Source organism: Stegodyphus dumicola, chromosome X1 (genome assembly GCF_044657685.1).
Source record: "Stegodyphus dumicola isolate Sdum_Otavi_A_Nest chromosome X1, ASM4465768v1".
Lineage (NCBI taxonomy): Eukaryota > Metazoa > Arthropoda > Arachnida > Araneae > Eresidae > Stegodyphus > Stegodyphus dumicola.
Genome location: NC_140780.1, coordinates 29,725,874 through 29,747,858, shown reverse-complemented (window position 1 = coordinate 29,747,858; position 21,985 = coordinate 29,725,874). Strand labels below are relative to the sequence as shown.

The following is a 21,985-nucleotide window of genomic DNA, read 5'->3' as shown; positions in this document are numbered from 1 at the left end:
AATTAAATGTTAATTCTATTTATATCCTGTAGCCTTTATCTCTCTGTTTATACCTTGGTGCTAGCAAGACTAGGACCTAAAATTGAAATTATTCTTGTTTGTGTACAGTAGTGCTGTTCAAGAAGGCACTGGATTTTCAACATCACAAATTATTTTTGACCAAGATCTTAGTGCCATGTAATCTGCTCTTCAGACAACCACTAGACACACCTAGTTTCTTTAACAGAGAAGCTACACCTTCTTTACGTTGGTTGTCTGAGAACCGCAGGGACATTTGAAAGACATTCATTGGTTTGCCAGGAAAAGATCAACATTGGAATACGGAAGATGAAGATAAAATGCCAAATGAATGAAGGAATTCAAGGAAGGAGATCAAGTCTGATTGTGCAACCCCAAATATCACCAAGAGATCTCACACAGCTGCAGATAGCTGATAGGGGCACTTTCATATGATCAAGAAACTGGATGGCATAATGGTATGTATTCAAAGAGCTCTTTCTAGATCTTAAAGGAATGCACTTGCACCTTATTTTGGCAATGAAGATTAGTTGTCGCTGGTCTTGGGGAGTGCACCACCAAGGACATGCAGTCCTGATGGAGGAAAAGATGTTACAAATTTCTCTAAATATTTAAATTCATTTTGATTGCATTGCTATCCATGAGTACCATTTAATTTAGTTATTTGTTTATTTGTTGCTTTTGAGGTGATAATTATAGGGTTCAGTTAGAGCATAATTGAATTTGTGGCCATATGTTTCACATATAACTATTAATTTCTTGTACAGAATTGCAGACCTTTCAGCTTTTAATCAAACAATGTTAAAATGGTAAAAACAGCTTAACTATAATGTGAGTTAAGCCGATAACAATTTTTGTCGTCAAATTGGTGACATTCTGTGATTTTTTTGCCAACTTAGTGACTTTTCTGGAAGCTTTGAGAAAATGCACTTTCAAAGCGACAGAAGCGGTTTTCCTCCAAGCTTCTAGAAACCCATGGAATATCATATAAATACAGCCCCCAAAACCAGAACGCATTGACTGTTAATCAGCTCTGAGATTTTGCTGTTCAGAGAGAGTTAATTGCATTTCAGATTTGACTCTATGAGTGAAGTCAGAATCTAGGAAACTTCTTGTGCTTTAAAGAGGAATTTCTTAATATCTGCATTCTTCTTTTGCTATTTACAGCAATTTATTTTGCTGGATGTCACTATTATGTATGATAAATTGTCAGTTTCTCTCCATTTATCTGGAGTAGTAAAAGCCTGACTATGCAGCATTCAATTAACAAGAAAGCTCAAGTAGTCGCAAAATTTTTAAAATTTAGAGTCTTTTTTTAATTTCTAACATAAAATTAAGCAAATAAGACATTTATAACTTTGCTGTAAAACATGAACAGGACTGCGATATGAATTAAACAAAAACTGCTGCCAAGCAGTGCAATTTATCTCCAATAATAAATGCACAACACATAATGCTCTGTATTTATGAAAACCCAATTAATTCATGTCCTGTCAGTGCAACTTTTATAAAAAATGTTAATATAAGTTCACTGCTATACACTTCTATTTTAGTCACATTTTGAAAAAATTATTAAAATTTGGGAATGGTCTTCACTGAGCAAAGTGCAAGAGAGTGTTTTTAAAATCAAAGAATCCTGCCATTAAGAAAAGCAAAACTTACGTGCAAATGGATAAATAATGGCTGTGAAACATGAAAAATTATGACATATCATTTAAGATTTAATATCTTTATATATGTTGATTATCTTACTAAATATGGAGCAATCTGTTCTTTCAAACTTCTGACGGAGTGGCCAAGTCTGATGAGATCTCCACTAATTTTCACGGTTGATGGAGTTTTATAATCAAATATGATGTTTCACTTCGATGTTTATGTCTGAAATGCCAATTTTTTCTTTTGAAGTCTTAAACAATTTAAATGTAGGCATTTGATATTCAAGTTTATAACAATTCTTCCTTTCAATTCTGGAAATTCTTCCTTTCATTCATTTGGCTTTTTTACACAGAAATTCATTTTTATATATTCATTTATAAGGAAGTGGACATTCTCTGAGTTTTTCAGATAGTCGAACCTTTACTGTATTCTTTTAAAGAGCACTAGAAACCCACGACTTGCAACAATATGTTTCTGACTTAAACATTTTCCTACACTTGCATGACAGTGAAAAACAATAGATTGACAATAGGTTAAACTGTTTATAAATAATGACATTTCAGTGTGAAATGTAGAAAATTATAAAAAAAAGTTCAGTGGTTATACTACTAAAGAAATACTAACTGCAAATTCAGAAAAAAAAAAAAAAAAAATATTTCTTGCCATTACCACAGTAAAATACTATTTACAGATATTACATTCATTAGTAATACTAATCCAGTAAATGAGAGCATTTTTAACATATACTAAGACTAATAAATGAAACGGTGATGCATTATAAAAGTTTAATAAATCACTCAGCAATTTTCATTAAGTAGGTAAGAACATGATCCTTTAAAAAAAAAAAAAAAGCTATAAACATGCTTTTTAAAACATCATATTTTTACTAAAACTTTGAGATAATTAAATTTACCTTTCTTGATGTGATATCCATAACTCTCAAGTAACCATCAGAACTCCCCAAAACAGCATAAGGTAAAGAATTTTCACATGCAACAGCAGTTACATTCTAAATAAACACAACATTCAGCATCTTAAAAAATTCAGCTGATAAAAAAAGCATAAAATCAGCTAAATAAATACATCTTTTTACATGGAAGCATGAATGCAAGAAAGTATGAAAATATATTTTAAAATACATAGAAACTTAATAAATTATAAGATCTTAATCTGAAGTTTAATTTTTCATTTACCAAATTTGAAAGAACTGTGGAAAGAATTTTAAGGTGCAGCATATTTAAATAAATATATATATATAGTTTTCAGCCAAAGGCTGTTTCAGTTCAAAGACTATCTGGAAAGACAAATAAAATTAAATACGTAAAATAATACATAATGAATATTTAAACTTAAATGTAAAATTAAATGAAGTGTAAAAATATATATTAAAAAAAATTAAACTAATGACAAATAGTTAAACATTAATTTAAAGTACCACAGTTCATTTTATGTGGAACTCAGACTTTAGTTATATTTTCACTTGAAACATAGATTTGCCGGAGCTGGGCCTGGGTTTAATCCCTGGTTTTCACCAAGTTTTGAGTCACAGTATCAAATAAAGCATAGTAAAAGAAAAGTAAATTAAATGAAAGTCTTGCATAAAAAGTCTCTGGGACTTCTTGTGCATCCAGTACCTTTCCCTCCCTCTTTGATTATTCAGAACTTTTTTCTTTTTCTTCTACATGAACATCATTGTTGCCCCGATAGTTCCTGGAGTAATGCAGAAAAATGTTATGCAAGGCAACACAATGCGAGTTAACTACTTTTCATGTGTCTTCCCTTTAGGAGCTGAAACACAACAGGTTATCCAGTAAGTTCAGAGCAGATCTTAAGGGCCGTTCCCACAGGGGTTTATCTGAGCTAACGGGGACAACTAACAGAGCCAACCCATCTCCAAAACCAACTTTATCCCACAGGGCAGCAAGTTGAAAAATCTGACCTGCAGGCATAGTGCAGCTAGTCGACACATGAAACTGAATCTGTTAGCTCAGATAAACCTCAGTGGGAACAGCCCTTTACTCTGGACCAGTTAGAAATTCCATTCTATATGGTCAGTTCCACGTTCAAATCATTCCTTGAGAAGTATATGCAAAGGTTACTTTCTCAAAGGACTTTCACAGATGCAAACACTCAAAAAATTTTTTAAATAACTTTAAAAAAAATCTGAAAGCTTTCAGATTTTATATTATGCCCCAATTTTTTATTTATTTATTTACACATATATAAGCATTTCAAGAGCATTTGGCTAACACCCATTTGGGCTAAAAATATTTAAACACAGCATATCTCTAGAATTTCTCATAGACAGCATCGCGCTCCAGATATAAATATTTTATTCCGCACAGGGTGCTGCCATCGGTCACTTCGAAATTGTTGAGTTTCTTAATAAAAAATTCATTAACGTTTCTAAAATATGAAATAGATAATAAAACAAATTTGAAATTCAATACTTGGGCTCCCAGGTGCCCATGGTCATGCCGAATAACTTTTGGCACAGGAAATGCAAGGAATTCCCTACAACTAAACTGTGTTCATTATACAACACCTATTCATGTGGCACATGAGTTAAAGACAGGTAATGCCATGTTAATGCAAGAAGATAAGTTACGTTGCCATATATGGAGACTTGAGAAGGCTGTAGACATCCATACAGGAAGAGATGAAAGAGTGCACAGTTGCAGTTTCAAGACTTCAGCTCAACCTTTAAGGAGACCAGTGCAACTGATTATTTAGAAGTTTGTAAAGGTACCTCAGTTCAATTTCATATGGTAATTCATAATTTCATAACTTATTTCTGGTCAACTTCTTCAACCTGGGGGGGGGAATGCAACCGAAATTATACAAGTATTCATTGCTGGCTTCATACAACCCCAGCATGTACAGCATGCATCATACAGACTTTAAAATTAGGTGATGATTTTGGATTAAGAATTCTGTCTGCTGATGGAGCTAGCATGATGTCTAAGTACTTAAGTATTCTTTATCCTATTGCCTTTGTTTCCATCATCAAGTGGGTGATGCACATAAAGAAGGAGAAAGCTGTTCGTCCCAAATAAAGAAATACACTTCTGGACATTAAAACTGCAACAACATGAAGGAAAGCAAGTACAAAAAAGATACTTATTACACGTAAACAGTATGGCCTGAAGACAAAATGATTAAATTTGTAAGCATTTTGGAGGTTTACAGCAGTGCAAAATTAGTAGAAACAGCTGACATCCATGGCAGCTAAAAGGGCCTTACCCCATTAGGTGTGGAGTCAAACTGGCCTTGGTTGACAGAAATGGGCAATTCATTCTATGCTGTTTCAAGTCTATGCCACACTTCATCATCAACAGTATTAGCTGGAGATGGGTTGCCGGCCAGTCTCTCAACAACCCATGACCAGATGTTTTCAATGAGTTACAGAACTGAAGACCGTGCAGGCCAGGGCAGCAATCAAGGAAGGTCAGAATACGACATACAATATGTGATCTTGCATTATCTTGTTGGAATGTGGCATTTGGGGGCGTTGAAGATAGGGCACAATCACTGAACTGAGATGTCAGAAATGCACCCATCTGCATTCAAATTATCGTCCATCCGAACTAGAGATGTGCGTGTCATGTACCCGTTGGATGCCCAAACCATCACACCAAGTGCAGGGCCACTATGCATCACCACCGGAAAAACAAGGCTTTGACACTGCGATCGTGAAATCACTAGTAGTGGGTATAAACATACTCGCAGCTTCTATGCAGCACTTTCTTCAAAAATTCAAAATTTCCTTTTTTTCCCCCCAAAGTAAAGAATAACACATTATTGTTTCCATACATTTTTCGCCATGTCAGCTAACAAATTCATCCTGTTTTTGCTGTAAGAACGGCAATATGTATATTATTTTCCCCTTGAATGACAAGAATATCTGCTTTCAACTTTGTTTACATTAGCGCCGTAACAAAGTTTGTTTGCTGTATGTTTAAAATCTATGGTTATATCTAAATCCTGTGAGTTGTAGATGAAACAAACTAATATCCTTCAACATAATCATAACAAGAAAAAACTACAAGCAATAGATCATCTAAAGGAAGTGTTACATTATTGTGGTGATGACATGGAAAGCTCAGATATTTAATTAGCTATATTTTGACTTACTAAAATTTATGCAATATTTTATATGAAATATTATACAGAATAACAAAAATACATTTTATTGATTTAATTATAACATTTATCTTAAATATTTAAACATATTCAAAATGATGTCGTAAGCAAAATTAGAAGCTGTATAAAATTTAATAAACATCAGTTTTGATATACTTACTCAATATTTTATTTACATTGTTACATAGAATAACTAAAGTAACAAGTTTTTAGGCAGTAACATGTGAAATTTAAGTAAAAATATGTTAGCAATATAATAGTTAGTGATGTATTGTGAATAATGTTTGTGTACAGCATTTGATACATTAGAAACCAATTAAACAAAAACTGAATTCAGCATAAGCTAGTAAATGAAGTAGTGGTATATTATAATGCATGAGGATGCTTAAATTATTTTCTAGCATAGTGTAAGTTACAAGAGATTAACAATATTTGGAATATAATAGGTGATGCATCAAGTGTTACATTTATTTACATAGCATAGTACATAAAATTAATTATATTGAATTCAGACAGTACTAATAAATAGAATAATAATGTGAAAGCATTAATAAGTTATTGTCTAGCATATGAACTGTAAGTAGTATATGAAATGTAATGGTAAGTGAAATTCATGCACTACATTTGTCTACAGAATATGACGCAGCATATAATATTAATTCTGTTGAAACAAATTGAGCAAAAACAGGAATAACTCTTGAATAATGTAATGATATGCTACAATATAAAAGCATTTATAAGTCAGTTTTCAAGTATGCAACTAGGAGAAATTCTTTATATGAAATTTTCACACGTTTATGATCTTCGAAAATTTTGGGTATTTCAAATGTCCCTTGCATTTTAATTTTTATCAAATTGTTTCCACATTAAATTTATAAGATCCATAAGAGAATTGTTAATTCATTTTATCATTGATAAGCATTCACAGGAATTATTAGGCTTTTTATAAAATAATTTAAAATGGCAAGTAACATTTTGTGCATTGTTCATGCCTGCAGAACATAAACTGATTGTTTTGAAACCAGCTGAACAGAAATTGAATTGAGAAAAAGCTAATAAATGCATCAGTGATATATTTCAATGCAAAAGTATTTATAAGTTTTTTTTATGCATTTAAGATTTTTGAAAATTATAGGTATTTAAAATGTCTTTGCATTATCACATAGTTTTTCACACTAAATTTGTATGATTCTGATACTATTTAAGGCATTTGCTGAAGTTTCTTGTAATTAATTACTATAAATTAACTTTTAAATTTTAAGTTGCTTTTAAATTATTGACAGTATTTGTTGGAATACATGGCCTTGATAAGCACATCTATAGCATAGAAAATATTCTCTATGATTCATAAAAAAAAGATTATTTACATAGCTTAATCTTTAATATCTGTTTCCATTCAAGCAATATTTATTTAAAACATTGCGGGTTCTCAGCATAATAATCAGTAACTAGACATAAGTATAATATAATTAATGCAGTTTTGAACTTTGAATATTAGACTCAAGATCAGTTCATAATTAAGCCAAGCAAAAAAATCTAATCATACACTAAAAAAAAGTTACTACATAATTACTTTCAAAATTGTTAAGTGTTTCAGAATCATATAAAGTGTCTTTAATTTATAATCTACATAGCTCGATATTAAAAAAATTAAAAACAATACACACAATTTTCTTTAATAATATTTTCTTTAATGCACTGCAGCTTTTCAGAGCAATGAATAAAAATTAGACTTTATATGCATGTAATATAGATAGATCATACAGTTTTCCATAATCATTATTCCTCATAATTTATATGCAAAAAATAATGGCATAAAAATATATAATCTGAATAGCTTGATACTTAAGGATTTTAAAAACAATGCATACAATTTCCTTTAATCATTAATTATACAAAATGATATAAATTTTCAGCAAATTGAACAGCAATTTACAAATGGGATGAAATTTTGGAATTCTGTAATAATAACATTTTTATTTCTCATCAAACAATAATCATATATATTAATACACAGCAAATGAATTCATAATTGATATTAGCAGTAGTAAAGAGGCTACATTTTGCCACTTCCCTTGTACTAGCTTTGTCGTTTGGTGCACCAGAGTCACAGTCTCTCTCTATGCTGAACTGTCAAGGGAAGCTGAAGTAATGGTTACCCTGCTTATAGTCCACGCTGCTGCAAACGTCGATGCACTTTACGAGCTGATACAGGGCATGCTGCAAACATGCCCCTTTCCTGACTAATGGTCTGTGATGTGGTCATAAGTTTTACAGCGCTGATCTCACAATATGTCTGTCCTCTCTAGCATTAGTCATGGGAGGGCGTTGAGATCCTGCAAGCCATTCAGTATGACCCTTCATTCAGTAAACCATTGATTCCATATCTGCATGACAGTGATTGGATGTCAACCAGTGTGACCGGCGATATCAGGGAACAATAATCTACACTTTTGATAGGCAATGATCCTGATTCTATCTAATTTTGAAACTTGATGGTAAGCATTTCTTCTTATTATTCGAGGTAATAACATGATATTCTGAGGAAACTCCAACCTTACAAAGCCTTTTCTGAATGAGAAATCCACTACACAACTTTTCTTTTATGCATTGCTTCAGATGTCATTTCTCGCTCCTCCATCGTCTAAATGCGCTGAAATACAATACAATATGTCTGTCCTCTCTGTCATTTGCAAATCCCAACTTCTTCCTTTCATGTGATTTTGAGGTGCATGACAGGTCATGATCTACTGGCCATCATCCCCCATGTGTTGTGTATGTTTGCAACCTATATACTATTCTTACGACTAGAAATTACTAATGATTTAAAAAAAACCCACCACAATGCACAGCAGATGCATAATGGAAAAGTACCACCTTAAGTACATGTGGAAATTTATTTCATCATAACACAAATAAGCCTTAAGCATATACAGGAAATAGATGCAAGTATTATAAATAACAAAACTAATATAACTGAGGCTTAATTTCCTCAGTGTACAATAGAAACAAGACAAATTTTAGCAGGAAAACATATTTTTTTCACTAATCTCATGATACATCGCCAATAGTGCACAGCGGACACTCGCTAAGCTTTATGATGATAGCTGCGAATTTGAAAGCTTTGGATACTGCAAAGAAAATGCTAAATTTTCCAATGAATGAAATTTGTGAAGAAATGTGAAGTGGCAAAGAATGAAGGTGATATAACAGAGGTATTCCATTGGGATGATAATGTCTTAAATATCAATTAATGGAAGGACCGAAGAATCTGTAGTATAGTTCCAAACCCAGAAAATTTCTTTACTGATATTAATGAAAGTGAGAGATAGGTTCTTGAGGGGGAAAAAAATAGACTGACATTTATTTAGTGAGAATCCTCAACATGGTAATTACAGAACTTTGTAACTGAATAAGAAATTGTCTATCTGTACGATTAAGGAGAAAGAATTAGCACAAAAAAAGTAACTTAAAACAACTTACATCGAAAAAATGCTTAAAGCAAACAAATAATATTTAGCTTTTTTTCTCTCATAAATTTTTATTTCCTGAAGATTACAAATGCTTCATTACTTCAAAAACAATTATTTAAGAATTTTAATTTTATAATTCCTATCTGCAATCTTATTAGACTTAAAATAATGATCTAAACTCAGGAAAATTTCCTAATTTGTAATTGTTGAAGTTCTCACAAGTCCAGATCTCAGATATCTACTATACTTTTTTAAAATAACTATCTAAGACTGCTCAGTGAACAATGCAGGACTTCGTAGAATTCTGTTTGATATAGTTTAAGTGTATCCCTTACATTATCTGACAATATACCACAGTTTAAAAGCTTACATTTTGGTTGATCTGGACTTACTGATTGACTTCTAAATGTATCCTTGGAACTGTTTAGGACTTTGGAATTTTTTTTATCCTCGGAATTTTTCTGGAATTCTGCTTGTAAAATGCAAATTTAATGACAGCTATATTGAACATCAACTTTGCATCATTATTTAACCTGGTTTATTTAACAGGTTAAATTCTCAGTGCGAACTACAACTGTTCTCCAAAGATAAAAATGAAATTTGTGACAATTTTTAAAATTTCATAGTATGTTCAAATATTTCATTAGTATTTGGTCTTGTTTTTGTGTCCGATTTATTTTCCAATTCATCTTCTTGAAATGAATCTTTTTTTTTTTTTTTTCTTATAACACAAAATATTGGAAACCATACATTTAGACTCAAAACTTGAGTACTTTTTTTTTTTTTTTTTTAAAGTTCTGATACTCTTCAATTAATAGTATTGATATTTGAACACAACAATTAAATGTATAATATTGTATACTGTAACTTCCAATGTTTCTTTTGTTGATTATGTTGCATTATCTGTAATTTTGAATTCTCTTAAGTTAATCCAATGCTGTTTGATATGTCTGGCTTGCTATTTTTAAATGTTCTTCAAATGTGACGTTTTGTTGTAGGCCTTACCAGGCAGGAAAATGGCCTCACTGTATATTTGATGTAATGCAATATACTTTTGAGACTTGATATCCAAATGTATGTAAGATTAAAAGAAAGGTCTTTATTGCAACCAAATTTTATAGCAATTTCATTAGCTTCTCTAATTTTAAGGCCACTTTTGTGCTGAAGTTTATTGATGATTTTCGCATTGTCCCATTCAGTTACAAAGTACTGACGCTCTAAAAGGTATTCTACCATGAATTTGTTACTTTCATTGCTGTTTGCATTGATAGAGAATTTATAAATATTTTTATCACACACACAATTTAAATTGAAAACTTTCTAGATGTCAAATGAATATACTAAGTTTCAGTATCTTTTCCTCATTGTGGATGGAAATGGCATACACACTTGATGCATCCGTTGTAATGGCATCTGATTTGTCCATTCTTAATTATTTTGGAGAAGATGAGGGTGGGGTTATGAGAAGTTTACATCCAAATCTTTTGAAAACTAATTTATTACCTCATTACCCTATACATCACTTTGATTTTTAAAGGCTTCAAATATAAACGTGTCATAACCCCCTTTGCATTCAGTTGGAAATCATTAACGGCAGACAAATCAGAATGACAGTGCAACAGTTAACATTTGGTATGTGCACCATCCCAACACCTGACAAAGAATAAGATAATGAAATTCATTGTATAGGTTCAACATCTACAAAATTATTAATAAGAATTGATGAAGAGAAGAAAGATGTTTATAAACTCTCTGACAATCAACCTAGAGACAAAAATAGCATGCCTTAGGCAAAATAACTCTTAAAACATGTGCACTTTGCAGTTAAGTGGAACAAATCTAAGATCAATAAACTTCAACACAAAAGTGACCTTCGAATTACAGAAACTATTAAAATTGCCACAAAATTATATTTCAATAGCAATCTTCCTTTTGATTTTACATACATCTGGGTATCGATTCTGGAAAGTACAGCAACTCTATGTAAAGCAACCTCACATGAAATAGCAACAAAATAACTTAATCAAGCTATTCATTCATAATCCACCTCGCAAAGCATATGGGTGACTATTAAAACTCAGACCTTAGCAATTCTTTAATATAATTTTAGCATAGTGTGTAAACTAAGACTAATTAAGCATTAAAAAATTATACTTTTGATTTAATATTATGATAGCAAACATAACGTGACAAACAAAGTACACCACAGAAATAAAAAAAAAAGTGAATAAAATAGTATTTTACCTTCATAAACCCATCAAGAGTCCCAAGTCGCAAATCTGTTTCACTAGATCTTGATATACATTCAACAGTATTGAAAACTGTATCTTCTGCTGTAAACTGCACTAAAGAGTCTTTAGGCTCATTTAGAGCTTGTTGTCCAACCAACTGAGGACACCTAAAGTTATAAAATATCACAACCTTCAGCAAACAATGTAACTGAAAAATAACATAAAATTAAACAGAATCTGAAAGTTTCAGATTTTTATATTATGACCAAAGGGGCGTCATTTTTATTTACATACACATACACGTTTCGAGAACCATTTCAAGAGCATCTGGACTAAAGCTCCTTCGGGCTAAAAATTAAATTTTGTAAACAATCAAAATATTAGAGCAGTAAAACTGGTAGTAAGTAATTACGATAGAAATACACTAATGTTTGTGAAAAATGCATCACCATGAAGGAATTGTTGGAAATGAATGAACTTGATTCTACATATTTAAGGATAGTGGTACACATAAATGATCAAATTTATAAGACAAAAAAAAAAAAAAAAAAGGAAACGAAGGTCGGAAATCAGTACTTTGTGCATTCACCATACTGAATGATGACAGCCTGTACACATCAAGGCATTGAATCATACAAACTCTGAATGTAATCCTGGGGAATGACATTCCTTTGACTTGATGCCAGAGTTCAGTCTTAGCGTGTGCCTCTCACCAGCTGCACAAGCGATTCGCCTACCGATGAAATAAATCCCAGACATGTTCAGTGGCCGACATATCCGGTAAATTAGCAGGCCATGGAAGACGTGAAACCTGTTGCACCCTAAGAAAGGCTTGTGCAGTCTTAGAAACATGTGCATGGGCATTATCCTACCGAAATACAGAGCCCGGAATGTGTAAAAAAATGAGGAGTATTTCTGGTTCCGCAACTTCCCTTTATGCAGTGATCGCTGCTGAGGTTACTTGCAGTCTGCACAAGATAGGATCAACAATTAGACCCAATAGCTCCCCACACCATGATGCCAGACGTTTGTGAAGTGTGACGCTGGATAACACACTGTGGGAGCAGACATTCCCCTCTGCAATGTATGATGCATACTCTTCCATCATTGCACTCCAGATTGCAGCGAGATTCATCAAAGAAAACATCTTTGCCACATGGCACGCTCTGTATAATGCATCACAGCCATGCGGATGAGGTGTCTGTCATCCCGTGCTGTTGTGCAATTGCATGCCCCACTGCCAGCATTTTGCCTTACTTGGTTCTCCTCTATCCATTACTTCCAAACACGTATGACTGTCATGCCATTGTGGCATTATGCTGCAACTGCTCGATATGAAAGTCCACCCTCTCACATATCGACAACGCAGCCTCATTTGAACTCAATTAGCTGTTAGTAGACACACTCTGCTGTTAATAAGGTATACTGACCACTAATTAAACGCTCACCGATAACAGAGGACAATAAACAGATTTTAAAGAAACTTTGCAGTCCTTTACATACGTGGAACAAGTGGCTGGTTCTCATTCCACGCATGCGCAATTCTAATCATTTCCATGTCTTACCTCACTTTACATTTCCTGTAAGTTTGGTTCAATTTGCATAATTATTTCATACTGTTGCAATGTTCACAAACATTAGTATATGATTCCATTTGTGTTTCTTTACTTAAGCATAAAAAATCTTTCTGTAATAAAAACGCAGTATTTTTCAAACAGTCACAAACATGAATTTATAGGCTTGTACGGTTAAAATGAAAGTCTTATTATTGTGTAAGGCTTAAAATTTAATAATGAAATAAAACAATTTCAAGTTACTTCAGGAAACAATTTAAGTTTTTAAAATATTTAACTAAAGACAAATTTTACCCAATTTTCTGTTCTCTAAGTTTCCTTATATTTATATTCTAATTATAAGGTTTATATTATTTTTACTAACAGTTAGTTTAATTTCTTAAGTCTTTTCTGTCACTCTTTGTTTTCCCTGCATTTCCTCATCAGGATGTAAATCAGTTAGGAGGAACGAGAGTGTATTTAAATTGAAGCAGCAAAAAGGTTAGTCGGAGCATGTTTCCACTATTTGAGTGCACAGGTTTTTATTTTTACCAGCTGTTTGAATTCTGAATCTTGGCTTCAGATTCTTGCCACCAAAGTTTAATATCATGCCGGTGTTGGTTTCCAAGTCAATCTGCACTATTAAATTAATTTGTGTAATCTTGAAAAACATGAACTGGCTTACCTTTAAATTTGGTTTGTTATAATTATCCTTAAGTTCCTCACCACAAGTGGATGGTGAGGGTAAATAAGAGGGTCAACAAAAGGGTCTTTTACACTCTTCCCCTGTTGTATTCACGTTCTAATCTAAGCGATAAGTCGCTTAGAGTTATCGCTTAGATTAGAAATATAGTAGATATTTATGCTAGCAAAAGAAGAGCCTTAAATTGGCACCTGAAATAAATCCGAACCAATGGCCCAGGATAAGCTAACTTCTTGCTGGCCCCACTGGCTCTACTAAACCCTTCGAAGGATTTGCTTTCTTAGTGGATACAATGCGAGCCACCATGAAAACCGCAGTGATATTTGATTGTAGAATATCAATCACCAGCATTTCGGAACAGCTGGATAGCCACTTTTTTACTGTGCCCGCTAACAAAAAATTCAAAAATAATTATAGCTACTATTGCCATACAAGGACAGGATTTAAGCAGGTAGTACAGATCGGTAAATTTTTATTAGAGAAATAGGCAGTAAGATGTACACATTTGAAAGATTTAAGACTGCCCTTCTAAACGTGTTCCCAGTGATCACAGACAAAGCGATGTTAGAAGCTGAATTACTCAGCAAAGTATCAAAGGAAGGTCGAGGAGTTGATAGAATGTATTTTGAGAAAAATTAAAATTATTAATTTATTGTATGTGAAAAGGGCCGATACCAAAGTGATTCACATTATTTTACCCCAACTATTGCCCCCAAATTCGGGACTTTACTGAACTGAGAAACTCAGCACTTTAGAACAGTTGTTTTAGCTGGTGGTAATATTCAAAAGCTAGAGGGCGGCCAAAAGAACACCTACAGTAGATTACAGCCAGAGACCGAACGTACAGTTTCATAGGATTATAGAAGAAAACAGGCAATGATTCAATCACAGGAAAACTCTAGAAATAAAAGTTTTGGCAATTCCCAAGGTAAGCCGCAAGATAAGAAAACAAGGGGTGGAAGAAGCAACAGTTAAACTAATCCAAAGTACTGATGGAATGAGGGTGCAGTTATCTCATTCATAGAGAAAACCGCCTAAAATACAATAAAATACAGTGCACATGAAAAATTTGGTCTAGGCGGTTCATTGTTTTGCTAAATAATGTGACAGCAGAGGCTGCATTAGATACAGGGGTGCATGCAAATTTCCTTTCTGAGAAATTTTTCGCAAAAGTTTTAAAAGATATCGGCTGTCTAGTGTAGAAAATCAGACAGTTATTGACGCACAAAGCAAATATTTCACTTGTGTAGGAAAAGCTACTTTGGAACAGCTTCAGTATAGCCCACCTTTAAAGCTTGGTGAATTTGCTTTGGTGCCAAAGCACATGAAATACGTTGTTTTGAAAAATGATTGCCATCCAGATTTTCGATGAAACTCCGTGTTTCAAAAATGGCGGCCATCTTGATTTCACCAGAAATCGTGGATAACAGAAATAAATTTATGACTATTATACACGATTTTAAAAGAAAGAAATATTAAGGAATAATTCATGAAAATGATTAAGGTTAAAAGGATGTAATTTTAAAAACAATGCCGGAAAATCTCACCTTTGCTTGGCTTTCCCAAATGTAAGATACCTTTGCATGGTATCTTACATTTTTCACAACAAATTTTATCCTTCAGTAATCTACAACCCAACCAAAACCCTCTAAAAAGTTCATATTCTCTTGTTAATTCATACATAAAATATCTGTTTGGAATGAATGGCTTTCTCAAACTTTTACGCTTGTTCGAAAACTCCCACCTTAAATTTTCCTTTAAAATCTCTCGATACTTAATTACAACATCATTAGCAGCAGGTTTAGAGCAATCCATAACTAAATGCAAAAATCTGATCTCCAAAACAGTATTCCAAATTCTGAGCGTTAGACAATCGCCGAAAATAGTGTTACGAATTTTGTGTAAATAGTTAATTTTAGTACAATTCTAATTAAAAAATGTTGTATTTCCCTGTGCAACGCAGAGCGAGATAAATTTTAAGAGAAGCTATGCCAGAAAGGTAAGAATACATTGGCACATGCATTTAACTATGAGTAAATGGATATCTCTGTAATTTGTATTAAAAATGAATAAATGTTACTGACTACTATATTAGCTGTAACCGTAATTCCATCCTCTTGTTTACATGCTTTTGGTGAATAGTATGGGTTACCACATCATATCATTTATCGCCGCTCTTGGCGATATTTTTTGGATAAAATTCTGAGTGGGCTATACTGAAGCTGTGCTGCTACTTTAAATGTTCAAGTTTAAAATGAAACTCAAAGACAATTTTTTTCGTTGCTAAAAATTTACAGGCTCCAGTTGTTTTAGGCATGGAATTCCTCAAGGCGGAAGGAGCAAAAATAAATTTTCAGCAAGCAACAGTCCAATTACAGATGTAAGCCAAGCAGGAGGAAGTTTTGCAACCACCTATCTTGGAGCTGGGACGTATGCAGCCTGAAGACTAGAACATAATGGAAGACCTGCTAAGAAATTTTACTCATTTTTTTTGCTGATAAACCGGGCATAACCCAAATAAAGCTATACGAAACTAGGCTGAAAAATAACGGCTCCTGTAGAGCAAAGCCTTACTAGTATCATACTTGCCAACCTATGACACTCAAAAATCAGGAGATTTTTTTAAGAAATCAGGAGATTTTTCACAATGTTAAAAAGACTTTTTAAATGATAAAAATATAGTTTTTAATAACGAATTAACTTTAAATAGTTACTAAGTCTTAAATGCAAGCAAAACAAAAATACCTTAGACATAAAAAACATTTTTATTACTTTCATCGTTTAAAAAAAAAAAAAAAAAAAAAAAAAAAAAAAAAAAAGGCACTTTAATCAGTTTTCATACAAATGTTATGGACAGTGGCAGATTTTGCTCTCGTTAAGAAAGAAATTTCATAATTTTGTTCATAGCAATTGCCACGTAGGCCTGCTTTCGCTAATAAAAGTTTTTCTAATGTGTCATCACTAATATTAGGTCTAAATTTAGTCCTCGTTTTCGCAACAACACTGAAAATCCTCTCACACTCCGCATTACTATGGGGAACTGTCAAGATGGCCAACATAATTCTAGGGAGTTCACTATATTTTAAAATTCCATCAGCACCTTTCAATTTTCCAATTAACCTCCACTGGGTGTCAATCCTAGCTGATTTTATAACTTCATCCAAGTTTTCTAATTGTAAACTGCAAAATTGCGACTGCAGTATATCAATAGCAACATCAATATCATCATCTTTCATGACTAAACAAAGTAACACAGGAAATCTGTTCAAAAAGTACCTTATATCAAAAAAAGATGCATTTGCTAGAGCAGAAACATCAGCAAATTTAGCATGCAAAATCACTTCATCTTTGACTGGAAATTTATGTAGTATGTAATCACATACTCGACAGAAGTAACTTCTAACATGAAGATAAAACTTATTTTTGTCTTCTCCTGAAAGTTCTTCGACTACTTTTGTAGTTGCAGCTCCTATTACCAAATCTTCATCTTCCTTCTGATTTTCTGTTTCACCATAAATCACATCATATATAGAATTACAAGACAAAACACAGACTGGTTTTACAAACTTTGATAAAATGTCTTTAAACAGATCATATATCATTGATTGCAAAACATGAATTAATGGAATTCTGCTTTGTAGAATTGTGTTCAGAACATCGAATGATGGCAAAATGAATTGTAAAAAAAAAGCAAAAAGCTTTGTTAAGGTCCGAAGAAAAAACCATAAATATTCGTTCTTCACAAGATAAACTTACAGTAATCGGAAAATGTTTCGTGTGTTGAGCAATTTTTTTTTTTTTTTGAGAGAAATTTGTATCAGCTTTACGCTTATATTTTGCAGTATTATTTTGAGAACTGCCAGTTGAATTGCTGAATGATGCAGAAATTACAAAAAATCAAAATTTTTCTCATTTCAGTATTATGCAGCTGTTGGAATTGTTTCAATTTTTCCTTTCTTTTAGAACTCCTTTCAAGATAATAATAAATATCAACAATGTGTTCATCCACATTTAATGGTAAAGAAGCTGCCCCTTTTTCAGCTGCTAAATTTAAGAGGTGACAGGTGCACCTCATAATCTGCAAATCTGAATTTGCCTTTCTTAAGATGCCTGTAACACCAGTCTTCAAGCCTACCATTACTGGTGCATTATCGGCACCAAGCGCTAAGCAATTATCCAGAGGGACTGCATTTTATTTTAAAGTTTTAATAATTAGCTGTGCTATATTAAAGCTTGTCGAATGTCCTTCTAAAGTGGGGTCAGAAAGTAAACTGCACTCAATTTCTGAAGACTCTGGATTAAAAAAAGAAACAACAATTGGATACAGTTTTGAATTGGTATTATTGCTTCCATCCGTAGAGAGGCAGAATGGAGCTGTTTTAATGCAATCAATAACTGAAGATTTATTTTTCAAACCCATTTCTTTAACAACTGCACCTGTTTTGGTCCTTGCACTTGAGTATTTCTTAGCGATTTCACTATCGGGAAACATTTTTCTAAATAAAGCTGCAGCGTGATCCGATGCATTCAGTGGCAGGTTGTGCTCCAGTAAAAAGGCAGAGAACAGACATTCTGCATTAATCACTTTTTGGTCTTTTGTTTCCGAAGAAAAATTTAATTTTTCGTTTTTTCGAAACAACTCATGTTGTCCTTGTGTTTTTGTGTACGCACATGTTTGAGAACATCTGCCCTTCCACCAAGCGAAATCGAAAAATCGCAACGACAGATGGTACACATCGCAAATTTATTACATTTCCTTGAAGAAATAATGGAAGGAAAGTCAACTGTGTACGATTTTTGAAACGTGCACGAGTATTTCACCTTTCTCGCAGACATATCAAAAGACGATAATTTCTAAAACTATTTCCTAAAGGCACTTGTACTCACACAACTCAGGACAAGATAAACGAAATAGCGAAAGAACATCCAAAGAACGGCCAACGGCCTTGAGCTTGCTTTGTGCTCATTGGCTAATATATGTCAGATGACACGCAGTGGAGCTCGATGCCCATTGGACAACTGGAGAACGACGTTGCTGGATACGTATGCTGTCAATCACAAAGCAGAAATTCTCATCTGATTTGCAAGGTTTCATTTTAGATATAATCTAGAGAAAATTCAGTTGCTTTCAGACGTCCAAAATCACTTTTTTTTTTTTTTTTTTTTTTTTTTGTTCATAAAACAAAGTATTAAGCCAAGTTCCATAAAAATCGTGAGAAATATTAAGAATAAGAAAAAGTCGGGAGAAATATATTGTAAATCGGGTTGGCGGGAGAGCGGTCGAAAATCGGGAGAGTTGGCAACTCTGTAGTATGAAAAAAAAGATATAATTTAGCAACATATTGAAGAAATGTTAAAAACTAATTATCCCCATTAGTCCATATGCTAGTCTGGTGGTTATGGAGCAAACAGAACAATTTGCCTCCAACAGACTTGGTGATTTGCTAAAGGAAGCTAACTAATTTAACAAAATATCCCATGTATCCACTTCCTATAAATGTAGAAATCATAAGGAAAATAAAATCAACTAAATACATGACCATGTTAGAACTCACCTCAGGTTATTTTCAAATAGCTACCAAACCCGAGAGTATTCCAGAAACCACATTCATAACAAAATCAGGCACTTATGTCTTTTTGAAAATGCCTTTTGGCTTGTGCGGAGAACTTTTGATCTTTTAAACAACCATGGGCATAATTTTAAGACATGTCCTTGGAAAATCTGTGGAGACAATAGGTAATTTTTGGAGGCAGAAGAAATGAAAAATTAACAACGCCTTCGCCAGGAATCGAACCGCAGGCTATGGAATACGTGCCCAGCGTGCAGACTATCGTACCATGAAGGCATGCCAAGAAGGTGGGAGAAAAACCTTATATACTCCCCCTTCTAAAGGGTGACTGAGATTTTTAGAGGACTCAATCACCAAATCCTGGGTGTGGAGAATCACCATCCAACACCCTTTTAGTTTGAGCGCCACTGTAGTAGACATTAGGTATGTTTTGGAAGCAGAAGAGATGAAAAATTAGCAATGTCTTCGCCGGGAATCCAACTGCGGACCTTTGGAATACGTGCCTAGCGTGCAGACCACCATACCATGAAGGCATGCCAAGAAGGTGGGAGAAATACCTTATAAATCTACTTTTATTTAGTTTGATGATATAATAATGACTAGTGAAAATGTCAATGACTATATTAGAGATTTAAATAAAATTTTTACATTATTAAGAGAAGCAGGTTTAAAAGTGAATGCGACCAAATGTAAATTCGCGGCAAAAGAGCTTAGGTACCTAGGCTACAAAATTTCTCAAAAGGGAATACAAACTGAAGATTCCAAGATAACTGCAATAAAAACAACTACCTGCCACCAAACGCACAAAAAAATTTGCCTTATTTTTAAGATGGATATTTTATAAGATGGGTTTGTTAAATAAACATCATGATAAGAAAACAAATTAAGTGAATGTTCAATGGAAACAAAAGCTATGCTTTCGAGTAAACTATGCTATGGGATGGGAAATAAAGTTAAGAAAACTCCAGAAAACCAAATACGGCAAAAAATTTTCAATTTTAAAGAACAAGGAGAGAGTACAAGATTGCACAGTACAGCTTATAAACATACCGTGAGTTATTGAAGAAAAACATTTATTACAGAAAAATTGAAACCTGGAGAAAATGGATGAATAAAAAGACGCCACAGATTTAATTGTTTGTACTTTATGAAATATATCACACATGGGTTTAAGTTTTGGTTTTTGAAGTAAAACAATTATGGCAATGAATTATGTTATAGAATAGAAATCTACCCTGAAAAATAAAGTGGAAGATTTTGCTTGGAGGGGGGCGGGGTACAAATCCCAAATTGCACGGAGACCTGAAATTACTTAAACCAGCCCTACTTTTAATAGTATGCAATCATGGGGTTTCAGATCCTATTTATTTGTGCAATAATTCAAAGACAGACAAACATAATAAAGCAATGCAGGTGCCAAGACCACAGAAGTAACTCTTCGATAACTTCAAGCATATATTTCTGCATTTCCTGCATTATACGATGCAGTAACAGAGCAGGAATTACAGACTGCATGTTTATTGTGCAAGTATTAAAAAAAGGATACTGTTATTATGATTATAGATTATAAAAAGATGAAGTACCTTTATTTCTCAATAGGTGAACACAACATTGCTTTATTACTATTAGTTGGTAAAAGTTTTGGTTTGAATACTATTGTATTTTTACATTCAGATTTGTCATTGTGTAAATACACGTATCACTTGTGTTGTATAAAAATCATATTTCTGAAATGATTGTCATTATTTCTGAAATAATGCACTCAAAAAAGATTTATTATACAATTTTTAGCATAGAAATGGGAAATAACCAATCAAAAAAGACCTTAGAGGCTATTGAAACATTAAAGCCAAAATTTTATCTTATCCTTAGAGGCTTCACAGCAAAAATAAAAAACTGCTTTACTGTATACTTATTTTATAATAATAAAGTATTAAAAAATATAGTTATGTATATATATAAAGTACTTACGATCGAAAAATGTGAAAATTCTTGATCACAAAGCTGTGATAAGAAGATAAAACTGCATAATCAATACTCGTAGTACTTTCCTTACTTTCTCGTTTTCTCTCTTGCAACAAGTATGAAAAATAACTTAACAAATTATCAGCAGCTTGGCATTCAAACACACTTTCCAGAAATATTTGACAACATAATAAATCAGAAAGTTCTTGATAACAGTGTCCATGTAGCAAATGATAAAGCAGGCACCGGAAAGCTGATCCAGAATTTCCATTCCACTTACCGTTAATTTTCGGATCACAAATTATGTAGTAATGTGCTGAAAAGAAAGTAAAATATATAACATGCTTTATGGCGAATAACAGGAAACATTTTAATTACCAATTAACAGTTATATTCCCCAAAATGAATCCTGTTTTTGCAGTTTCAAAAATTCTTCCTTGTTTTTGTAAATGTGGAAAGTGTATCATCCTCAGTAATCTTCTCCATGGATATTGTGGGGGGATTCACTATAAATCAGGGTTGAGCTATTCCTATGTGTACTATTAGGTTGGAGATGTGTTTGAGTTCAGTCTCTATCTTGACCTTCCTACTTTCGTTATATTTGCAATTTTTTTTTTACAATATTAACTGTTACATTCGTTTCTTGTTTTAATGAACATAGATGTTTTAAATA

At 33.0% G+C, this 21,985-nt stretch overlaps 1 protein-coding gene across 4 annotated transcripts in view; it reads right to left on the bottom strand.

Moving 5' to 3' along the window:
- The window catches only part of LOC118199566 (telomerase protein component 1-like), a 507,852-nt gene that overhangs the window by 167,894 nt on the left and 317,973 nt on the right, over positions 1-21,985 (bottom strand). For all 4 annotated transcript variants that reach the window (XM_085808431.1, XM_085808432.1, XM_085808434.1 and 1 more), the window contains 3 exons: positions 21,319-21,628; positions 11,535-11,688; positions 2,588-2,683 (listed from right to left, as the gene is read on the bottom strand). In XM_085808431.1, the coding sequence (XP_085664557.1) occupies positions 2,588-2,683; positions 11,535-11,688; positions 21,319-21,628 (560 nt within the window). The remainder of the gene's footprint in view (positions 1-2,587; positions 2,684-11,534; positions 11,689-21,318; positions 21,629-21,985) is intronic.